Source organism: Macaca mulatta, chromosome 6, assembly GCF_049350105.2.
Source record: "Macaca mulatta isolate MMU2019108-1 chromosome 6, T2T-MMU8v2.0, whole genome shotgun sequence".
In the NCBI taxonomy this organism is placed as follows: domain Eukaryota; kingdom Metazoa; phylum Chordata; class Mammalia; order Primates; family Cercopithecidae; genus Macaca; species Macaca mulatta.
In genome coordinates this window covers 117,876,604-117,896,144 of record NC_133411.1, presented here as the reverse complement: position 1 = coordinate 117,896,144, position 19,541 = coordinate 117,876,604, and the positions used below count along the sequence as shown (strand labels likewise).

The 19,541-nt window shown below is 35.5% G+C and overlaps 1 protein-coding gene across 8 annotated transcripts in view; it reads right to left on the bottom strand.

Annotated features, from left to right (window-relative positions):
• FER (FER tyrosine kinase) overlaps positions 1–19,541 on the bottom strand; it is a 445,427-nt gene that overhangs the window by 152,002 nt on the left and 273,884 nt on the right. For all 8 annotated transcript variants that reach the window (XR_013418480.1, XR_013418479.1, XR_013418478.1 and 5 more), the window contains one exon: positions 5,915–5,971. Coding sequence is in view for 5 of the 8 variants with exons in the window: in XM_015140536.3 (XP_014996022.1) it covers positions 5,915–5,971 (57 nt within the window). In the remaining 3 variants the exon portion in view is untranslated. The remainder of the gene's footprint in view (positions 1–5,914; positions 5,972–19,541) is intronic.

Sequence of the window (19,541 nt, the reverse complement as noted above, 5' to 3'; positions counted from 1 at the left end):
TCATGATAAATTTAAAAAAGCAAAATTTGAGCTTCGCATCTCTGTTATTCTCAAGAGATTGTCTTTTACCCACAATTGTCAGATTATTTATTACATCAGAGGTAGAGAGAAGATATTATTAATTTACATAGTTACTGCTGGGCCTCCACTTACCTAAAGCACTTACAATTCAGCTTGTCTAAAACTTACTGTTCTATTAATCAAAAGATTTTTCCTGGCTACATTACTTTTTTCAGTTACTAGAACCATCATTTGCCTTGTAAGCATTCAGACCCTACCTCCATAATACTTTTTGTCTTATCCCTTGCATCTCAGAAAGGTTACACTGATTCACGATCTCAATTCTGTTACCTAAGCTGATCTCATCTTCAGTCCCTCACCTCTCCAAACCACCTAGAACAGCACTGCCAGATTAATCTTTCCAGAGAAAACTTTGATTATACTACTGCTTTGCTCAATATCCATCCTTCAATTACTATCACTTTCTTGGCCTCTATATAGCTCCATATTATAACCCCCAACTGTTATATGTATTCTGAACTCAAATACATAGTGATCCCTAAATACGTGTCATGCCTTTTCTACATTTTTCCCTCTGTGGAAAACTCCCACCTCCAATCAGAAGCTGATACCTCATCTTTAAGTCCATTTCTTATGCCCCTCGTTCATGAAGACTTTCTTGATTTTCCCAAAATTATGTCTCCTGTCCCTGAATACACATCTCCCCATTGCCCTTTGTGTCTTTCTAATGGTTTCCGCCCTATTTTAAGAGGTACTGGCATGTACTAGGCATTTGAAAAATTTAAACATTAATTTAGCAACCATTATCCAGAGAACGTCAACTCTATCAATGGTGGTCAGAGGGACAATCTTCAGACACTGAGAAACGACTATGCTTTCCCAGACCACCTCTTCTCTATCCAAAGAGGTGAGGAGGAAGCTCAAGACACTCATCACTCTGTATCACTGAATCATTCATCGCAAACCTTTGCTTTAAATGGGAGGTGGGGGGCTGAATATGAGATCAGCTTAGGTGACAGAATTGAGATCCTGAATCAGGTTAACCTTTCTAAGATGCAAAGGGTGAGACGAAAAGTCATGAAGCATGACTTCATCTCTGCTGCTGCCCTTCAGTCCCTGAGGACAAATCTTATGCCCCTTGACTGTGTTTACATCAGTCAATGTAAGATGACCGTGGTCCTAGGTTAATCTTCATCTCTCCCTCTCCAGCCCCCTCAGATTCAGCATACTTCTATTTGATCCTCCTTTCTCATCTATCCCCAACTTGCATAGTGCCTTCTGGAATTCATGGTCCATCATCCTCAAAATTATATTTTCAATCTATTCTTTGATCATTTCCTTTAACTTCCTGTTCTAACAAAATAATGGCTCTTATTAGAGAAGATACAAATGGTGGATGAACTTCCTTTTGCTATCTAAACTTAAGTGATTACTTATTTTCCCCACATATAATCCTACCATTGCCCTGCAGATAGAACACAGTGTTCTATTACCTACTTATTACTGGTTTTAAACCATTATCTCTCCCACATTCCTGAAACTCTCAGCTTTGAAAATTTGTCACTCAATTATATTACCCACTATTCCTCACTCCAGCTGTCATTTACTGAATTTGAAAACATTTTGTTTACTGACAATTTGAGCCCTTGGGTAACTGTCAGTCTACCCAGTGTCCTAATACTTTGTAATTTCAATAGACATTTAAAGGTCCTTCCAAGAATTCAAACTTCCAGTTTCTTGATCATCTCTCCTCCAATTATCTTGCACTCCAATCTATTTTCTAGGGTCATATCTTAAACTGTGCCATACCTATAATGCAAATGCTCTATAACATCTATCTCATTTGTCTCATCTTCTGGTTGGCTTCTATCTTTCTAGCTTACTTCCTCTTCTTTTTGGAATACTTATCCAGACTTCAAAACTCCTTTGACTTCATAGGAACTGACAGTCTTTAGGTTCTATCACTTTTTACGTCATTCTCTTATTATATTCTCCTCCTCCTGTATTCCACCTTAAATTCCATGGTCAATAATTACAACTGCCTTCCCATACACTCTCAATTTATTTGCTCTTCTGTTAATCTGTAAAACTCCCTTGGCAAATCTACAAGTCTGATTAAATCCAAAACTCTTCCTACTCTGCACCTATAAAGCTAATATGGCTGGAGAAAAACCATGATCATGCTGACTGATTTAACTTTAAATTCATGAACACAAACCCTTAGGGGGCCCTTAACGTACTTAATAATCATATCATATTTTTTTAGATCACTCACACTCCCCGTTTTCTGGATGACTGCTTCTCTTCTATTCTCTTCTCAAATCTCCCATCCTCATTCTTTGCTGATGCTTTTGCTTCCTACTTCATTTCAAGAATCGAAGCAATGTAAAGAGAACTTTGGGCTCTTGTTGCTCTACTGACCCACCTACCAATCTTCCTCGCTGTTATAAAAAGTGAGCTACTGTGTTTCTATTAAAGTCAATCCTTCATTGTGAACTAAATTGCATCCCCTCTTACCTACTCAAGGATGACGCTGTAGCAATTTCTCTCTCTCTCTCTTAAATGATGAATTTTCACTAGATCATTCCCAACTGCAAACTAGTATGCTATTATTTTTCTCAAGTTAAACAATAACAATTACAAAACACAAATCATTCTCTTGAAACTACCACCCCACATCTCTGATTTCTTTCGCAGCAAAACTTTAAGGAATTACATCTTCGCTACCTCTAATCCTCTCCTCCCGTTCTTCTCAAATCCATTCCAAATTGGCTTTCACCTAAAGCATCCCAAGGAAACTGCTCAGCCAAGTCACCAGTGATCTTCTCATTGCTAAATCCCATCTCGTTTGGCTTTTCAGCATCATCTGACACAACTGATCACTCTCTTCCTTGGTATATACTTTCTCCTGTTGTCTTCCAAGGCATCATATCTCCTGGTTTTCTGCCTTCCTACTTGGCTGCTTTTTTAAACCTCCTTTGGGTATTGCTTCTCTTATTTTCACCTCTTAATGTCCCAGTGAGCAAGGCTCAATCCTTGATCTTCTTCTCTTCTTCATCTAGACTCACTCCATTGTTGAATTCATCTAATTGTATTAAGTACCAGCTATATACTAAAAACTACCAGATTTGTACTTTTGACTCAGACCTCTTTTCTCTAACTCCAGACTTGATACCCAATAGTTTCCATCATCCCCACTTGGAAGTCTAATAGAAAAACTCAATACATCCAAAACTGAACACCTCTTCTCGTTCCCTGAAATCTTTTACACTTAGGACTGAAATCTTTCTCTAATACCCCACATACAGAGTCCATCAGGATATTCAATTCATTCAATTTCAAAAATACATCCAGAACTCACTACTTCACACCACCTCAATTGCTATCATCTTAATCTAGCATCATCTTTTAGTCAGGTAAGTTCAACTGCCTCCTAACCTTTCCAAGTTGTCAGCCTATTTTCACAACTCCCAGAATAACTTTTTAAAAAAGATCATGCCATTACTCCTCTCAAAATTGCCCACCAGCTCACCATTTCATTCATAATCAAAGCCAAAGTAATTACAATGACTTACAAGGTCAATGTAATTTATACCCTCATCACCTTACAGACGTCCTCTCCTGTCACATTCACCTTGCTTACTGTTACAACCAAAATGCCTCCCTTGTTCTTCAAACAAAGTTTGCATTGGCTGTTTACTCTGCATAGATCCTTCTCCCCTCAGATGTCCATGTGGCTAAATTTCCCACCTCCTTCAAGCCTTTATTCAAAAGTAAACGTAAGATAATAAGGTTTATCTGGATTTCCTACTAAAAACAGCAACTACAACTAGTAATGCTTCCAATCCCTCTATATTTTTCACAGGACTTAGCACCCTCTAACATTACAAAATTTACCTATTTATTATGCTTATTGTTTATCTTCTCCTCCTAGAGAGATTATTAAACTCCATAAGAGAAAGGATTTCTGGCTACTTGTTCATTGATACTGTAAAATGTGCCCAGAAAAGTGCCTTGCACATAGTAGGAATTCAAAAAACACTGGATGACTGAATATTTATTGAATACCAACTATCGACTATAGCTGCACCTGATACTGCATATCAAGTACAGTCTACTAAAAATACAGTGCTGAATACAAAAAAACCTCAGCATTCCTGCCATTATCTTATATTACAACTTAACTCCAAAGTCTCTAACGACAGGAACCATGGCTAATTGTCTTAATTAGCCATGCACTCTTAAGCAGTATACTGTAAATGATTATTTAAAATAGGCAGTGAAAAATATTAAATAACCATTTTCCTGTACTTAAAAATACTGGATGAAATTAAGCTACACATTGCCTCAAAGTCACAGTCTTTTATTTAAAATAAATTCATTGAGACTGACATATTACTTGTTGTTGAGAAAATAATTATTCTTTGAAATAGTCTGAGGAGACAAATTCCTCCTAATACTTTATAGCATAAACTAAACACAAAAATAGAAATATTTCTCTTTAACTAAAAATATTTTTTCCATAGTACTAAAAAGTCTGTCCTTCTCAACATATTCTGCCTTTATTTCAGTAAATGCTTTAGTTTTACAATTTATTATTTAACTGTATCATGGAAATTAGTCTTTGTAATATTTTTTGTTCTAGTCACTGCTACTGAGTTACTTAGAGCAAGGGAAAGAAGAAATATTTCCTTAAGGATGAGGAAAGAAATCCAGAGGAAATAACATATGAGTCACTGATTTTAGCTTGAAGTTCTTTAGAATTCACTTACTAAATATGCCAATAAAAATCTGCTTTCCAATAACAATCTGATGCTTCCATTTGGGAAAGGTATTTTAAAATAATAAATGATAAGAATCCTGCAAACTATATTATTTCAACAGACATTTACTTTCTCAGAACTTTTTTAAAAATAGGGGAAAACAGTCAATTCATCAAGTTTACATTTGAATTAAAAAATTAATGAATAATCATTTCTTTATCTAAAATGTTGAGCCTTAATTAAGTTCAGTACTGATCACTCATATGTATATTAGCTTTTCCTAAATATATATTTTATACTATTTTTTGTATCACGCCATGAAGATAAACTGAATTTGTATTTTTGTATATTAATAGAAACATCACTAATTAAGTCATTGACAAAAAAGTGAGTACTTATTCACTGGAACTCAATTATAAATAAACTATTATTAATAAATTTTCAAATAGTCCATTTGGTTAATTCTCAAGTATCCGCCATTATTGTTAAATAACATATACTTGACTATGGCCTATGAGTTCAAAGAAACTTCCAACTATGTTGGAAGAAAAGGGACTTTCATTATATATAGTTGCTTTTTCTGATTAATAGAACTAGTTATAAAATTAATATTTATATTGAAACAAGTATCTTGTCCACATTTTTAGATTCAGATATGCCCAGTGTTCCAGCGTTGTTACACACTGTAATTCTATATACAATCCTGAAATCCCAAGAGGCTGTATGCCATTTTTTTCCTGAACTATCACATGTAACCAGAAACAAAAAGAACAAGACTTTTGGGTATTTATTTAAACTTTTATTATCTCAATGTTTCTTTTCAAATCTCAGTTCACTAGTTTTGAGTTTACTGCATACTGAAATAAAATCATTATGATTTTTAGTCCTTCCAGGGGAAAACACACACATAATATTCTTAAAAGTTAAGAATCATCCTTAAACCTTTCAAAGACTTTCACACATCTATTTCAGTGAGCATCACAATATTGATAACAGATACAGTATTGCATTCTAGTTAATGTGTAATGTGCCTCGCAGCAATATAAGAAAAGCTTTGAAGAAAATGAAAAAATCTGCAGTCTTCAGAATCAATATAGACTTCTAGTTATTTAGCTCAGTTGATTACATACCTTGCCCAGTAATTCTCCCAATGTGACATCTTCATGACTGAGAATCCATTTCTTGTCCTACAGCAAAGAATAAGAACTGTTGTTTAGTACAAGCAAGGGTACATTTCTTGAAGTTGCATTTGAGCCACTGGAAAATAGACCTAAAGGGGTATTTCATTCAGACCATTCAATCAACAGCACACTAAGAAGTTATAACCCCAAGATGCTGTAAAACAGATTTAAGAAATGATACTACACAATAGGATATTAAAGTCTACATTACAGCCAAATTCCATCAGAAATCTCAGCCTTTGAAATGATAGTATCCCTGTAATTAGAACACAGCATGCACTTTCCACCAACCATAAAGTTTATGTTATGCTATTATTTGTCATTTCAAAAAGCTGTCATAAGGCCATGAGGGAGTTTGATTTTACAATACAAAATTTTCAGTTCTCATTTAATCTTAGAAATTATTTTTCTACTCAAATCATATTACTAAGAGCTAATTTTTCCACATATAAATGGGCCATGAATTACAGCTGTCTCTGATACTTCATATAGTCCTATATCTTTCCCAGGTAATTTCCTGTGGTATAATAAAGCAACAAACACCAATTACAGTATCACTAGGGTGCATAAGGCCAGTGATGCAAACATATCGTTGGAAGACAGCATCCCATTATCTGATCTCAAGAACCGATTACTAGAGGATATTTTATCATATAAAAAAGCTCAACTACGAAACCCCACAATACCACAATGTAAGAAAAAATATGTTTTTTAATGGAGGAAGGAAAAAGGGAAAAAGTAAGAGAAAAGGAGGGGAGGAATGAAAAGGAAAGAAAGAGAGGAAGGGAACAAAAAAAGGAGGGGAGTAGGAAGGAAGAGGTGGAGGAGGAAGAGTATCCTGGGTGATATATTTTATTTATGAGTTAGGTTTCTTATTGATGTTAGAGTGTAGTTTATTATGATCTATGAGTTGTAACAAGTCATCAGACATCTTGAAGTAAAAATTCATCCTAACTATGACTTTAAAATGTCCTGGGCAGTTATTTGAAGTGCTTTACCTTCTGAAATACCATGTGGCAAACACTCAACCAACACTCTCTGTTAGGTTAACAAAGGGACAACACTGATTTTTAAAATGCAATAGTTTTCATGCATAGTTTTTCCTCCTAAATATAAAGTTAATGCTATAAAGATCCTGGAAGAAAACTTAGGAAGATAACCTCATGATCAAGTGGGTAAGCAAAGGTTTCTTAGAGAAGCACAAAAAACACTAACTATAAAAAAGAAATGAAAACTGGACCTCATCAAAATTGAAAACATTTATTCAAAAGCATCATTTAAAAAATGAAAAGACAAACTATAACCTGGGAGAACATTTTTGCAATACTGAATTTCTATCTGATAAAGCATTTGCATGAAGAACATATACAAAACTGGTATCTCAACAACAAAACAAAGAACCCAGTTCAAGAAATTGTGTTAAAAAAGTTCAGAAAAGATGATGAACAAACAGCCAGTAAGAACATCAGAGACACTTAACATCATTAGTTACCAGTGATATACAAATACAAACCACAGTAAGATGGTACTTCATTACTTCATACCCATTAAGATACTAAAATTAAAAAGATTAACAATATCGAGAGATTTTGAGGGTGTGGAGCAACTGTAATCCTTATGTATTGCTGGTGAAAATGCAAAAGCATTATTTTCCCAAATGCAAAAAAAGCATAATTTGGAAGTTTCTCATAAAGTTAAACATACACATTCCATGACTCAAATTGCTCTCCTAGGAATTAACCAAAGATAAATGAAAACATACATCCACAAAAATATTCATCAAAAAATGTTGGAAGCAGCTCTATTTTTAATAGCCAAAAACTAGAAACAACTCAGATGTCCATCAAAAAGAAAACTGATAAACACATTTTGGTACATTCAGGCAACTGACTACTATTCAGCAATAAAAAGGAACTTACTACAGATGCATATGACAGAGCACTTGCAAATCATTTTTGCTGAGCTAATAAATCTAGACAAACTTTACATACATAGACACTAATTCCATTTACATAAAATTCTAGAGAAGGACAATCTATAATACTAGATATCAGAGAAGTGGTTGCTTGGGGCAGGAGTTGAGAAAGAATGACTGCAAAAGGGAAAAAAGCAACTTTGTAGGGGGTTATAAAAATGTTCAATTCCTGGCTAACATGGTGAAACCCCATCTCTACTAAAAATACAAAAATTAGCTGGGTGTGGTGGCGCACACCTGTAGTCCTAGCTACTCAGGAGGCTGAGGCAGGAGAATCACTTGAACCCGGGAAGTGGAGATCGCAGCGAGCCAAGACTGCAGCACTGCAGTCCAGCCTGGCGACAGAGCAAGACTCTGTCCAAAAAAAAAAAAAAAAGGAAGTTCAATTTATTGGTGTTTCATTGAACTATATATTTAAAACCTGTGGAAAATTTTATTTTATATAAATTACACATCCATAAAGTTCATTTTTTAATAAAAAATAAAAAAGCTGTACTTTCCATTTGAGTAGCAGTTCTCGGGTTTAACTCTCCACCCCATACCCTATATATAGAAGCAAACGTTATTCTTCAAAGAGTGCCATCTGGCAGTCAGGAAAGTTATTTTAAAGTTGCAAACTGATTCTTGGACAGCTTTTCCACTTTAAACAATGATAACCTAGGCAGTTCAGCCCAATCCTTGTAGTGCAAACCACTGAAAAAACAGGATGAAATGTAGAAACAAAAACACAAAAAGAAAAAACAACTAAACAAAGAAAACCCCTAAACATCCATTTAAAGGCACTGGAGAGCTACTAAAATAGTGAAGTATTGAGAGACTAAAGCTAGGTTAAGAAAAGAAGTGATGTCAAGGATTTATAGGCTACTTTTACCCTTGAATGCACATGGTCATTGTGAAAGCAGAAGCCAATAGGTTAAAAAATACAGAGGGAGAGTTCAGGGACTGCAAGGAGAAAAGGCTCTGACAAAACACCCCAGGCTTTTAATAAACCCCAAACATACCACACTGTGGTAGAAAAAGTAACCTGGAAATGAAAAGAAGTAAGCCTACCTTCTAAACATGTCCATCAGGGATTGAATTAAATTAGGGATTGGCAAACTAAGTCTGCAGACCAAACTGGTTCACTGTCTGTCATACGAAATTTGAATTTCAGTGTCCTTAGATAACGTATCAATAGATCTACAGAAATTATCCAGTCTAAGTTATAGACAGGAGAAAAAAAAAAAAAAAAGAACAGTAGAGAACAGAATATTGGTCAGCAGAAACAGGAGGTGTGGGGGATTGAGGAATGGAGGTAAGTTGACCAAATGGTACAAAATCTCAGTTAGATAGGCAGAGTAAGTTTCCAAGATCTATTGCACAGCAAAGTGACGATGGTTAATAATAATGTATTTCTATTTCAAAATTGCTACAAAAAACTCCAGATTTTAAATGATCTCACTACCAAAAATAAGTTATGTGAAGTGACGGATATGTTAATTAGCTTGATATAATCATTCCACAATGTATATACAATTATTATTTGTTAATTAAAAGTAAAAATGTAAATAATAAAAAAAGCCACATGACTCAGTCTGTAAGAGGCAGGGATAAATGCCTGAGGAGAATTCAGTGGCTATTTTGATCAGAATTTGGTACCTGCCATTTCTGTGGATATTCTGCAGAAGTGTTGATAGAGGGGCAAACTCCCAATCTGTTAAATTGGATAAAGATGGGATAGAACTACCAACCCTCTCACCCTTAGGTATTAAATGGAACATTCCTATGGAGGCTGCTAAATGGTTGAGAAACACATTCAATTCAGTTATACGATGATGCTACAGCTTTACTTATGCCTCTGAAATGGTATCAGAGGACAAGTCAAAAGTAAATTAGGGAACATGGACATTGAATAACACAGAGCTGGAGAATGGAGAACTGCTGAAGAAGCCTGGAACTCTGCATTTACCTTCATTTTTACTGACTTTTCTTCTCTTCCCTTCTATCCAAAGGAAAGAAAAGTCACACTCAGAAGATATGGCCAAAGACAGCTGCAGCTCGCTCCTTAACAACTGCCCCACAGCTGGTTTAGCCTAAAGTGATTATACTACATATTTCTGGTCTCTATCTTTGCTCTGTTTTCTGTAAAGGGACAAGGAGACATTTTGCAACCTTCTCAGATGTAGAGAAAAAACAGAAGAAATGGAAGCAGACTGCCTCTTAGTCTCTTCCAAGAAATAGGAATAGTAGCTTTATCAGTCCACAGGTTAATGAATGAAAATAAAAGTTGTAATTAAGTATAAATCACCAATAGAAATAAGGCAAAGACATAAAAGATGTATTATAATAGGAATGAATAGAGTTGACAGAGTTATATTTAACATTTCATTTGCTTGCAAGTGATCTGTGACCATACAGAAATATCTACAGAACTATGTTCAAAACTAATGCTTAAATTTCCATGATCTTGAAGCTACAACAGATTGACTTAGACTCCTGACATGTTAATATTTGGATTCTATTCTTTATGTTAATTCATGAGTATTAATACATCATGATTACAGTAAAAGAAAAAATCCACTTTTCCTATTTATCAATTCTCTTATCCTAGAGATATTCTGGAGATATAAATTATGTGCTTTGGTAATCACTGTAAGATCACTGTAAGATATGGGCCGCATACAAAGATTTTGGTGGCCTTATAAACCCATGAAATCACAGCGTACTTTCTAATTGCCTAAGCAAATAATACTTATTTTTATTAACTGATTTGTGAGTGAGACTCAGAAAAGGATTTTTCCCTCTGTGGAAGACTCCCACCTCCAATCAGAAGCTGATACCTCATCTTTAAGTCCATTTCTTATGCCCCTCGTTCATGAAGACTTTCTTGAACTAATTGCCCTTCTGGGAAGTTGGCTGACACTACTGAATCTAGTTCTAATAACTTGTGGATGTGAGGTAGCTTACTGTCCCTGTCTTAGTTTGGGTTCTCTCGGAAGCAGACTCTGGGACAGGGATTCAAATGCAAGCAGTAGTTAATTTGAGAAGCGCAAGGAACAGAAGGAAAAAGAGATGTAATACAGGGAAGTGGGGGCAACCAATAAGGTAAGCTATTAAGGTAGCCACTTCACTGTTGCCAACTCTGGAAAATGAGACAAGCCAAAAGCCTCAGAATTAGCTCACCCAACAGGTATTTATTTATATGCAAATTCCTGAGTAGCATTGGTTGAGGGGTACAGAAAAATGAGTGTTAATCCTTGGCAATTCTTGTGGCAGACATGGGCAGAGGACCCTTCTGTGGACCTACTAAACAGGCCAAAGATGAAAACACCTGCAACTGAAAGTTGTCCAGAGTATAATGACAGGTATGATGGGTATAAGTAGGGCACTAACAGCATCTAGTCCATCCCCTTTATTATTGATGTATCCTGATCTTCCTGAAGATTTAGAATCCAAGTGGATTCTCCAGGCCTTCCTATAATTCCTGTTCTTACTAAATTCTTTTTCTTTTTTTTAAGAGCGAGGGTCTTGCCATCTTGTTCAAGCTGGTCTTGAACTCCTGGCCTCCAGCAATCCTCCCACCTCAGCCTCTGAGGAGGTGGGATTACAGACATGCACCATCACACCTTGCTCTCTGAAATCCTATCTTTACCGGAGTGCAAATCTCTCTCCTCTTTCTACCCTTATTCTAAGCCTCCTACATACATATTTGTAGGTAGAGTCCAAACTACTCACTGAATGTAGAGAAAAATGTGTTTAAATTTCAGTATGTATAAAGTAGTTATACACACTTTAATAAAGAAGCAATGGGTAATTCTAATTTAACAATTAGGTAAGCTAAACAATAACCATGAGTTAGGTCGGTTAAACAAGTATTTAATATAATTTACAGATATTAACATTTGAGTTTTTAAAAATCATAGTTAATATTTAGTGTGAGTTTTCTTGTTACTGACCTTGTCCTGAACCTCTTATGTAATATTTTATAGTATATACCTATCTTCCACCACCTCTATTTATGTGACTTTTGACACGTAAGTATGTGTCTGGAACTTACCCTCACTTTTCATAGAGATTCACCGCTTGGAAGAAGTACTCCAATATACTCTAGCAGTTACATTATCTTCATTAATGTTCATATTCTTGAATTAAACTTAATACTACCAGCATAAAATAACTCTCCATTTTTTTCCAAAAATGCATGAGAATGCACCTAATATCTATTTCTAAATAGACACCTAAAGTTTTACCATATACAAAATAGAAATTATAATTATAAATAATGCTAGAAAACTGTTCCAATATCTCATAAAATATCTTCCAAAGGCAGTATTTTATAAACAACAAATTGTGGAAATACTCAGGACACTTAAAAGTTGCCAATAAAGCAAAACTTATGAAGTAAAATTCAATATTCTAATGTTATTTCTTAGAAATGATGAAATTTGGGGCCGGGTGTGGTGGCTCACACCTGTAATCCCAGTATTCTGGGAGGCCTGGGGGGACAGATCGCTCGAGTTCAGGAGTTTGAGACCAGCCTGGGCAACATGGTGAAACCCTGTGTCTACCAAAAATACAAAAAATTAGCCGGGCATGGTGGTGTGTGCCTGTAGTCCCAGATACTTAGAAGGCTGAGATGGGAGGATCACTTGAGCCTGGGAGGGGGAGGCTGCAGTGAGCCGAGACTGCACCACTGCAATCCAGCCTAGGTGACACAGTGAGACCGCATCTCAAAAAATAAAAAATGTATATATATAAAAAGCAGTATTGATTAATTCACAAAGTGAATTAAAGGAAAAGTATTTCTCAAACACACTTGAGATTAAACTTTGTAACTAAATCATCAGGTAATTTCCAAATTAGTTCCTTAGAGTGAATTTTTATATATCATTCTTCCTTACAGTTAAACACATCACAGTGAGTAAGAAACTGGTTTCATGGAAACTTCAAAGTTTATTCACTACATTCATTATAGCTGACAAACTTCAAACTCCTTCCATTCTAGCTCTGGGACTGCAAATAAAATTAATTGACCTGAGATTTACCTCTTTTTTTCCTTTTCTGAAAAGGATGCAAGTAAGAAATGGTATCATTAACTGGTAAACAGAAGAATGAAAACTAGAAATACACACCCGAGATACTGTTCAAACCCAGCCTGCTCCTACGATAACAATGACAATGAAATATAATGGTAGTCTTTGGGAAGAAGGAGGACTCCTGAAGAGAACAGGCAAGAGGTTGGGTTCAGCACACATACCACACACGAATGGGATCTCTATAGTCAAAGAAACTATCAGGAAAAGCTTTTTCCAGGACTCAATTTGAGATGCAATATAACATACAAAAAGATATAAAAAGTAGTCTGGAATATACCAGACAATGCCGACTTACTAAAAGCTAGCCAAAACAGTGAAATAGCATGGTAGGCAAAGAATGGAAGCCTACAGATTAGCTCAGAGACTAGCTCCAAATACATCTTACTGTATATATGGTATATGCACATATATCATATGTACATATGCATATTTCTGCACTGTGCCAGAAATTTAAAGATATGTGAATTCAAAGTAAGTTAAACATGGTTCCTATTCTCAAGAGCTTTAATATAAGCATACGAAAAATTAAGAGGCTAAAAGAGAAGTATACACAGAATAGAGCTGGAACACTGAGATATAAGTGGCCACTATTATCAAGACAGTTAAAAAAGGCTATACTGAAGAGGTTGAAAGGTTTCTGAAATTTCTCAGAATACTTTTCTTTTGCTTCCTAAAAGCTACTCAACTAAGAAAACTCTAAAGTTCTTCTTTGGGTGTTGAGAAACACAATCTGGTGTCTGTGGAAAGAAAACACCTACTGCCATTCCTTGAGGACCTTGGAAGGAAAAAGAAATGATTAAACAGAATATGTGTTGAGTGAAAAAAATGAGGCACAGCGAGGAAATGTAAGTGTGGAAAGTGAAGGGTAGGAGTTGGGCAAGCATACCTGTGTAAAAGAAACACAGTTTCTTTTCTAACGTATGATTAGTGGTTGTCCAGGTTCCACCAACATTAGCTCTCCTCTGTCTAACATCCCTAAAGAGTTTATTTTTCTGCTTCACTGCCAACAAACTTTCTCTCAGTCTACCATGCAGCAGTCTCTCTGGCATAGCCCACAGAAGCCACTACTTCTATGGGACTCAATATTACAACGCTGGTAGAGAAGGGGTGTAAGTCTAGGAATATGAACCTGGAATTTTAAGATAGAACTGTCAGTATATGAGGATATATTCCATTAGACATGTAAAATCATAGTTATGCTCCATACATTGGATATGTTATCGATAAATTTAAGCATTGCTAGCACTGCTTCTCTAGGAAAGTTCATCTCCAAACAATTGAGTTAAAGATAGATTACACTCTGTTCAAAATGTCACTTCAAGTGTCACATGAGTAATGTAAGTGATGACAAAGGATTTCAGAGGCAAAGGAAGCCATATTGTGCTAGAAAAGTCAGAAGTCTCAAAGAATAGGCAGTATTTGAGATAAGTCTTGAACATGGATATGATTCTGATATGCTAAAAGGAGAAAATAACTCTGGCAAAAGCATAGAAGTAGAAATCTTCTAGATAGAGTGAATACACAAGAAGAGTGAAGGCAAAGAGTCCTTAAAGGGGAGCAATGCTCAGTGAAAAACTAGAAATGTACTTTCTAACCAGGCCATGGAGAGCAAGGAATCAAGCATACACTTAATCTTACAGACCAGAGGTCTCCAAATATTCTTTATTGTGTAACCCTTTACTTTTTTATAAAATGTTAGCATTTGTTCTACTATATAAATATATAATGTATATTATCCAGCATCCAAACAACAATTAAAATACTATAGTCATTGGACAAGTTCTAGAAGCATAATTCTCCCTGCTCCTTTCCACAGGAGAGTATTATAGCTATAAACCCTGGACATTTCAAGAGGCAAACAAGGAACTCCGAAAGATGGTATGAGGAGGTTGAATTGGTTTGCAACTCCTGGAATGGGAGAACAGAATAGTGGCAGGATGTATTCCATCCTGCTGCCACAACAGAAGGCAGCTTGACGCCCAACATAGCCACAGAAGGCAGCTCAGGTAGGCCTATTCCTCCCCTGGATTATATGAGAGTCCTCAAAACGACCAAATGAGCCCAGTACCACCTGCAAGGGGATTGACTGGGAATCTAGCTAACACTAAGCAGCTAAGGGAAGACTCCCTTTCCCAGTTGGCCTAAGACTGCTCTGCCTCACCGAGAAATACTGGGATGGCCCAGAAGTAACAGGAAGACAGATCACAGCCAAATGAGCGACCAAGCCTAAGAGGCCTCTTTGTCTCTGTGGGCCTGTTATCTCACTCCCCAACTGAGAAATAACAAGGCAGCTCGGTTGCATTGGCAAGAAAAGCACTGCCACAAAATGAGAGCTATCCTGGGAAGCCTCTTTGTCTCCATGCACCAAGACTCCTATCACCCTTGCCAGAGACGACAGGGCAGCATGCCTAATGGGAGAAAGAATCCCACCACAATAAGGCCCCAGCCCAGGGAGTACTCTGTTCCCCACAGGCAGGAGAATTCTACCAAACAATCCCATAGGCCTAAGATGCCCTTCCCCAGTGAAACACCTGGCAGCCCAGACTTGAGGAATTCCTTATACTCCTAGAGGCAGCACTAAAATCAACAAGTTAGAAGGAAGCCCAGTGGCACCAGATAAACCAACAAAACAAAATAACACCAAAAAAACTCTAAAAATTGCACTGTCATTGAAACCATTTAAAGCAGGCCAGGCCCTACCTGTTAAACCTAAACAAGGTAACTACCTGCAAAAATGAAAGATTTAAATGGGAACCAAGATGTCCTAACATAGATTATCTGTCTAGGGTACAATTAAAAATCATCCATCATATCAAGAGCCAGGAAAATCACAATCTGAATGAAAAAAGATAAGTAACCCAACACTGGGATGGATCAGATGTTGGAATTATCTGATGAGAATTTTAAAGCTGCCAGAAAAATGCACAACAATCACTTACAAATTCCTTTGAAAAATATGAAAACACATAGATTATCTCAGCCATAGAAACAGAAGTTATTAAAAAAGAATGAAATAGAAAGTATATAACTAAAATTACAAAGCAAATTTTAAAAACTCACTGAATGGGCTCAATAGTAAAGTGAAGATAAAGAGAGGCTGATCACTGAACTTGAGGACAGATCAACAGATTACCCAGTTTGAACAACAAAGAGAAAATAGATTGGGTGAAAAAAAAAATGAACAGAACCTTAGGAACCTGTAAGACAAGCAATCCCACATTTGTATGATCTGAGATAAAAGGAGAGGAGAAAGAGTAAGGCTGAAAGAGTACTTAAATAATGACCGAAACTTCTCAAATTTGGCAAAAGACACAAATCTACAAACAAGAAGCTAACAGGACCTGAAATAGGATAAACACAAATAAATTCAAGCCAAGATTCATCATAATCAACTTCTGACAATGAAAGACAAGGAGTCTTGAAAGCAGCCAGAGAGAAATGACTTTACCTACAGGGGATACCAATTCACAGAAAGCATACTTCTCTTCCGAAACCACACAGTTCAGTAGCACAGTATCTTTCTAGTGTTGAAAGGAAATAACTTTCAATTGTAAATAGTAAATGTGGTAAAACTATCTTTCAAGAATGAATGGAAAATAAGGCTGGGCACAGTGGCTCACCCTAGCACTTTGGGAGGCCGAGGCAGGAGGACTGCTTGGGGCCAGGAGATCAAAACCAGCTTGGGAAACAAAGTGGGACTCTGTCTCTAATTAAAAAAAAAAAAAAAAAAAAAAAGAATGAAAAGAAAATAAACACATTTTCAGATTAAGAAAGCCTAAAAGGATGTAGGTAAAACCAAAACTAAACAGAGTTGTACCTTAACTTTCACAATAACCCTGTGTGAGGAAAGTTTAACAAAGTAGGTCTGTTTCATTAAGTTTCTGCATATCTCTATACTCTTGACAACCTTTGGTGAAACTGAGAACTAAACTACTGGAATGTTCAAAAGTTACTAAGTAATGTTAGTCCATAATGACGGAAGTCATCACGGTCAAGAAGAACTAGATTGTTAGCATATTTAAAGCAAACATAAATATTCATTCTATACACATCGTGCCTGGTCTGGGGTCCTCACCACGGCTGGTCAAGTAACAGGTATGTGATCAGCCCCTGGTAAGAACTTTGGACTCCAAAACTCAAATGGAATTTCCTGAGCAATGGTATCACACATGGCCTTGCAGTTTGTAGACAGAAAGACTTACCCATAAAATTCCTGCTATAAATAGGGCAAGAAAACCTCTTTTGACCTAGCTTTTGCTGTTCCTACATGAGTGCTTTGCAACAATAAATCCTAGCCTTGAGTACAACTTTATACTAACTTAGGTGAGCCTTTCTAGTGAATCACTGAACTTGGAGGTGTTAGTGGGACCATCAAGCCAAGACTCTGAGGTTCTGAGAGACAGGCTACTCTGACAGCAAATGGCAGAAACAATGTTTGAACCCATATATGTCTGAATCTGAAGCTTATGTCCTTTATAACAAATTACACTGTTACCCAAAATAGAGTAATTTATTTAAAGCAATGCATATGACTCTTTCAAGTTCAGAGATAATGATGCAATCAATTTTAATTAATTGAAACACAGTGGGTTATAAATTCTATTTCAAGTTTCAAGTTCTAGTCCTATCAGATTTTTTTAACTTATGATTTACATACTTTGTTTCAAATTATTTCTACGCAAATCAATTATAGATTGCTCTTCATCCACTGCATTTATTAGATTACAATCTAAAGCTTTGCATTTTGCACATTCACAGTTTTTGTGTCAAAAAATAAAATCACAAAAAACTTTACAGTTGTAATCAAGTATGTCTTAACATAACTGGCAGAGTAATGAGTCAATTTTGTATAATCTTTATGTAATCTGTAACCTAAAAAAATAATGACTCAACTTCGGTCTGTACACCACTTATTTTAACTAGATAAATGACAAATATTCCATTTTCCCACAATAACTCTGTACCAAATTTTCTATAAAATATAAAATCGCTTAAAAATAAGGTTTCAACAAAATTAAGTCATTAATATAGTACTTTTAATGAAAACACTATGTTCTTGTAAATCCCACATCTTTATACAAGTAGATATAATAGTAAGCAAAAGCTATAAAAATAACTGAAAATAAAATCAAATTAGTTTTAAAATGTTAAAACCTAAATCTTAGAATTTTGCTTCACAAATGTAGTCATTTTAAATAAAGTGAACAAGCAGCCAATAAGCAACATCTCCTTTGTTCACCTACTGAAGACAACCAGCAGTCTGCCCAGGCTGCAGGAAACTAATTGTGCTTCTTGATGGATTGCTACAGAGTACAGATGGTCATTATTTATTATGTCAATCAACCCCTGCCAAATCCCTTTGGATGGCTGTACCATTTCTTCCTAAAGTTATCCTTTAAGGGGCATAGGGACTTATTTGAAATTCGATCTCAAGTAGGTAAGTCAGAGTGATTAGAAGTGTGACTTAAATTAACAGTTCCCTTTGATTCACAGTTCTCCAGGAAGAATGCCCACCAAAAGAAAATACTAATAGTAAAGAACAATCTTATTCTATTCCTGTATATCTTCCCAACGTTCAAAACTGAAATAGAAGTGCTTGCTTCCACAAAACTGAAGTTATATTTTTAATTCAACATTTTCATTTTTAAATCATTGTTTTTGATAAATAATTCTACCTTAAATACAGGAGAATTCACCAATACAGTAATACAATCTATTTCTCAGCAACAGCCAATGTAGTGAAGGTTCAACATGAGGATTTAGTTACCAAAAATATTGGAAATATAAGCTTTGTCCATCCCCTGGTCAAAGGTATAGTAGTAATCATCTAGTGTAATAGTTTGAAAGAAAGGAAAAAAAGGCAAAATTTAAATACAGACTTTAAAAATTATCTCACTACAAAGACTTAATACCTGTAGCAGATGAATTTCTAAACATATTGACAATATGATATTTTGGAGCTAACACACAAAGACCAACATATCATCCTTAGAATAATTAACAAAATGTCACAATACATAAGATGATTCTCAGAGATTTTTCTACTATTCATACTGAAAAATATTTGCTATCTCTGTTTTTCTTTTATATGCAAGTTTTCAGTCAGCCTGCTTCATTATCTTCCTAGCTGGCTCAGCACATTTATTTCACTCAAAGTCTCAGCCATAGAACCTTTTATAATCCAAAAATTATTCAGAATTTGATCAGCTTTGTCATTAAAGTTATCAGGGTTGCTTTAGAGGGGAAAAAAAAAAACTTATTGAAAAGTATGCAAAGTAGTTGCCCATCTGGAATCTATCTAAGAAGCTTTTAATAACTGAGTATTTGTTTAAATGTTCTATAAATTCATTCTAAATAATTCAAAAGTACTTTCTTCCCAAATGGTTCCTATTTAGGAAACACACACATTATTACCTTAGAAAATATTTCATTATATTTGCAAGCTACATAAAATAGTTTTTGTATGTACATAATTTATTTTATCCTATCATCCTAGAAATGATTTTTATTGTTCTTATTTTTAATG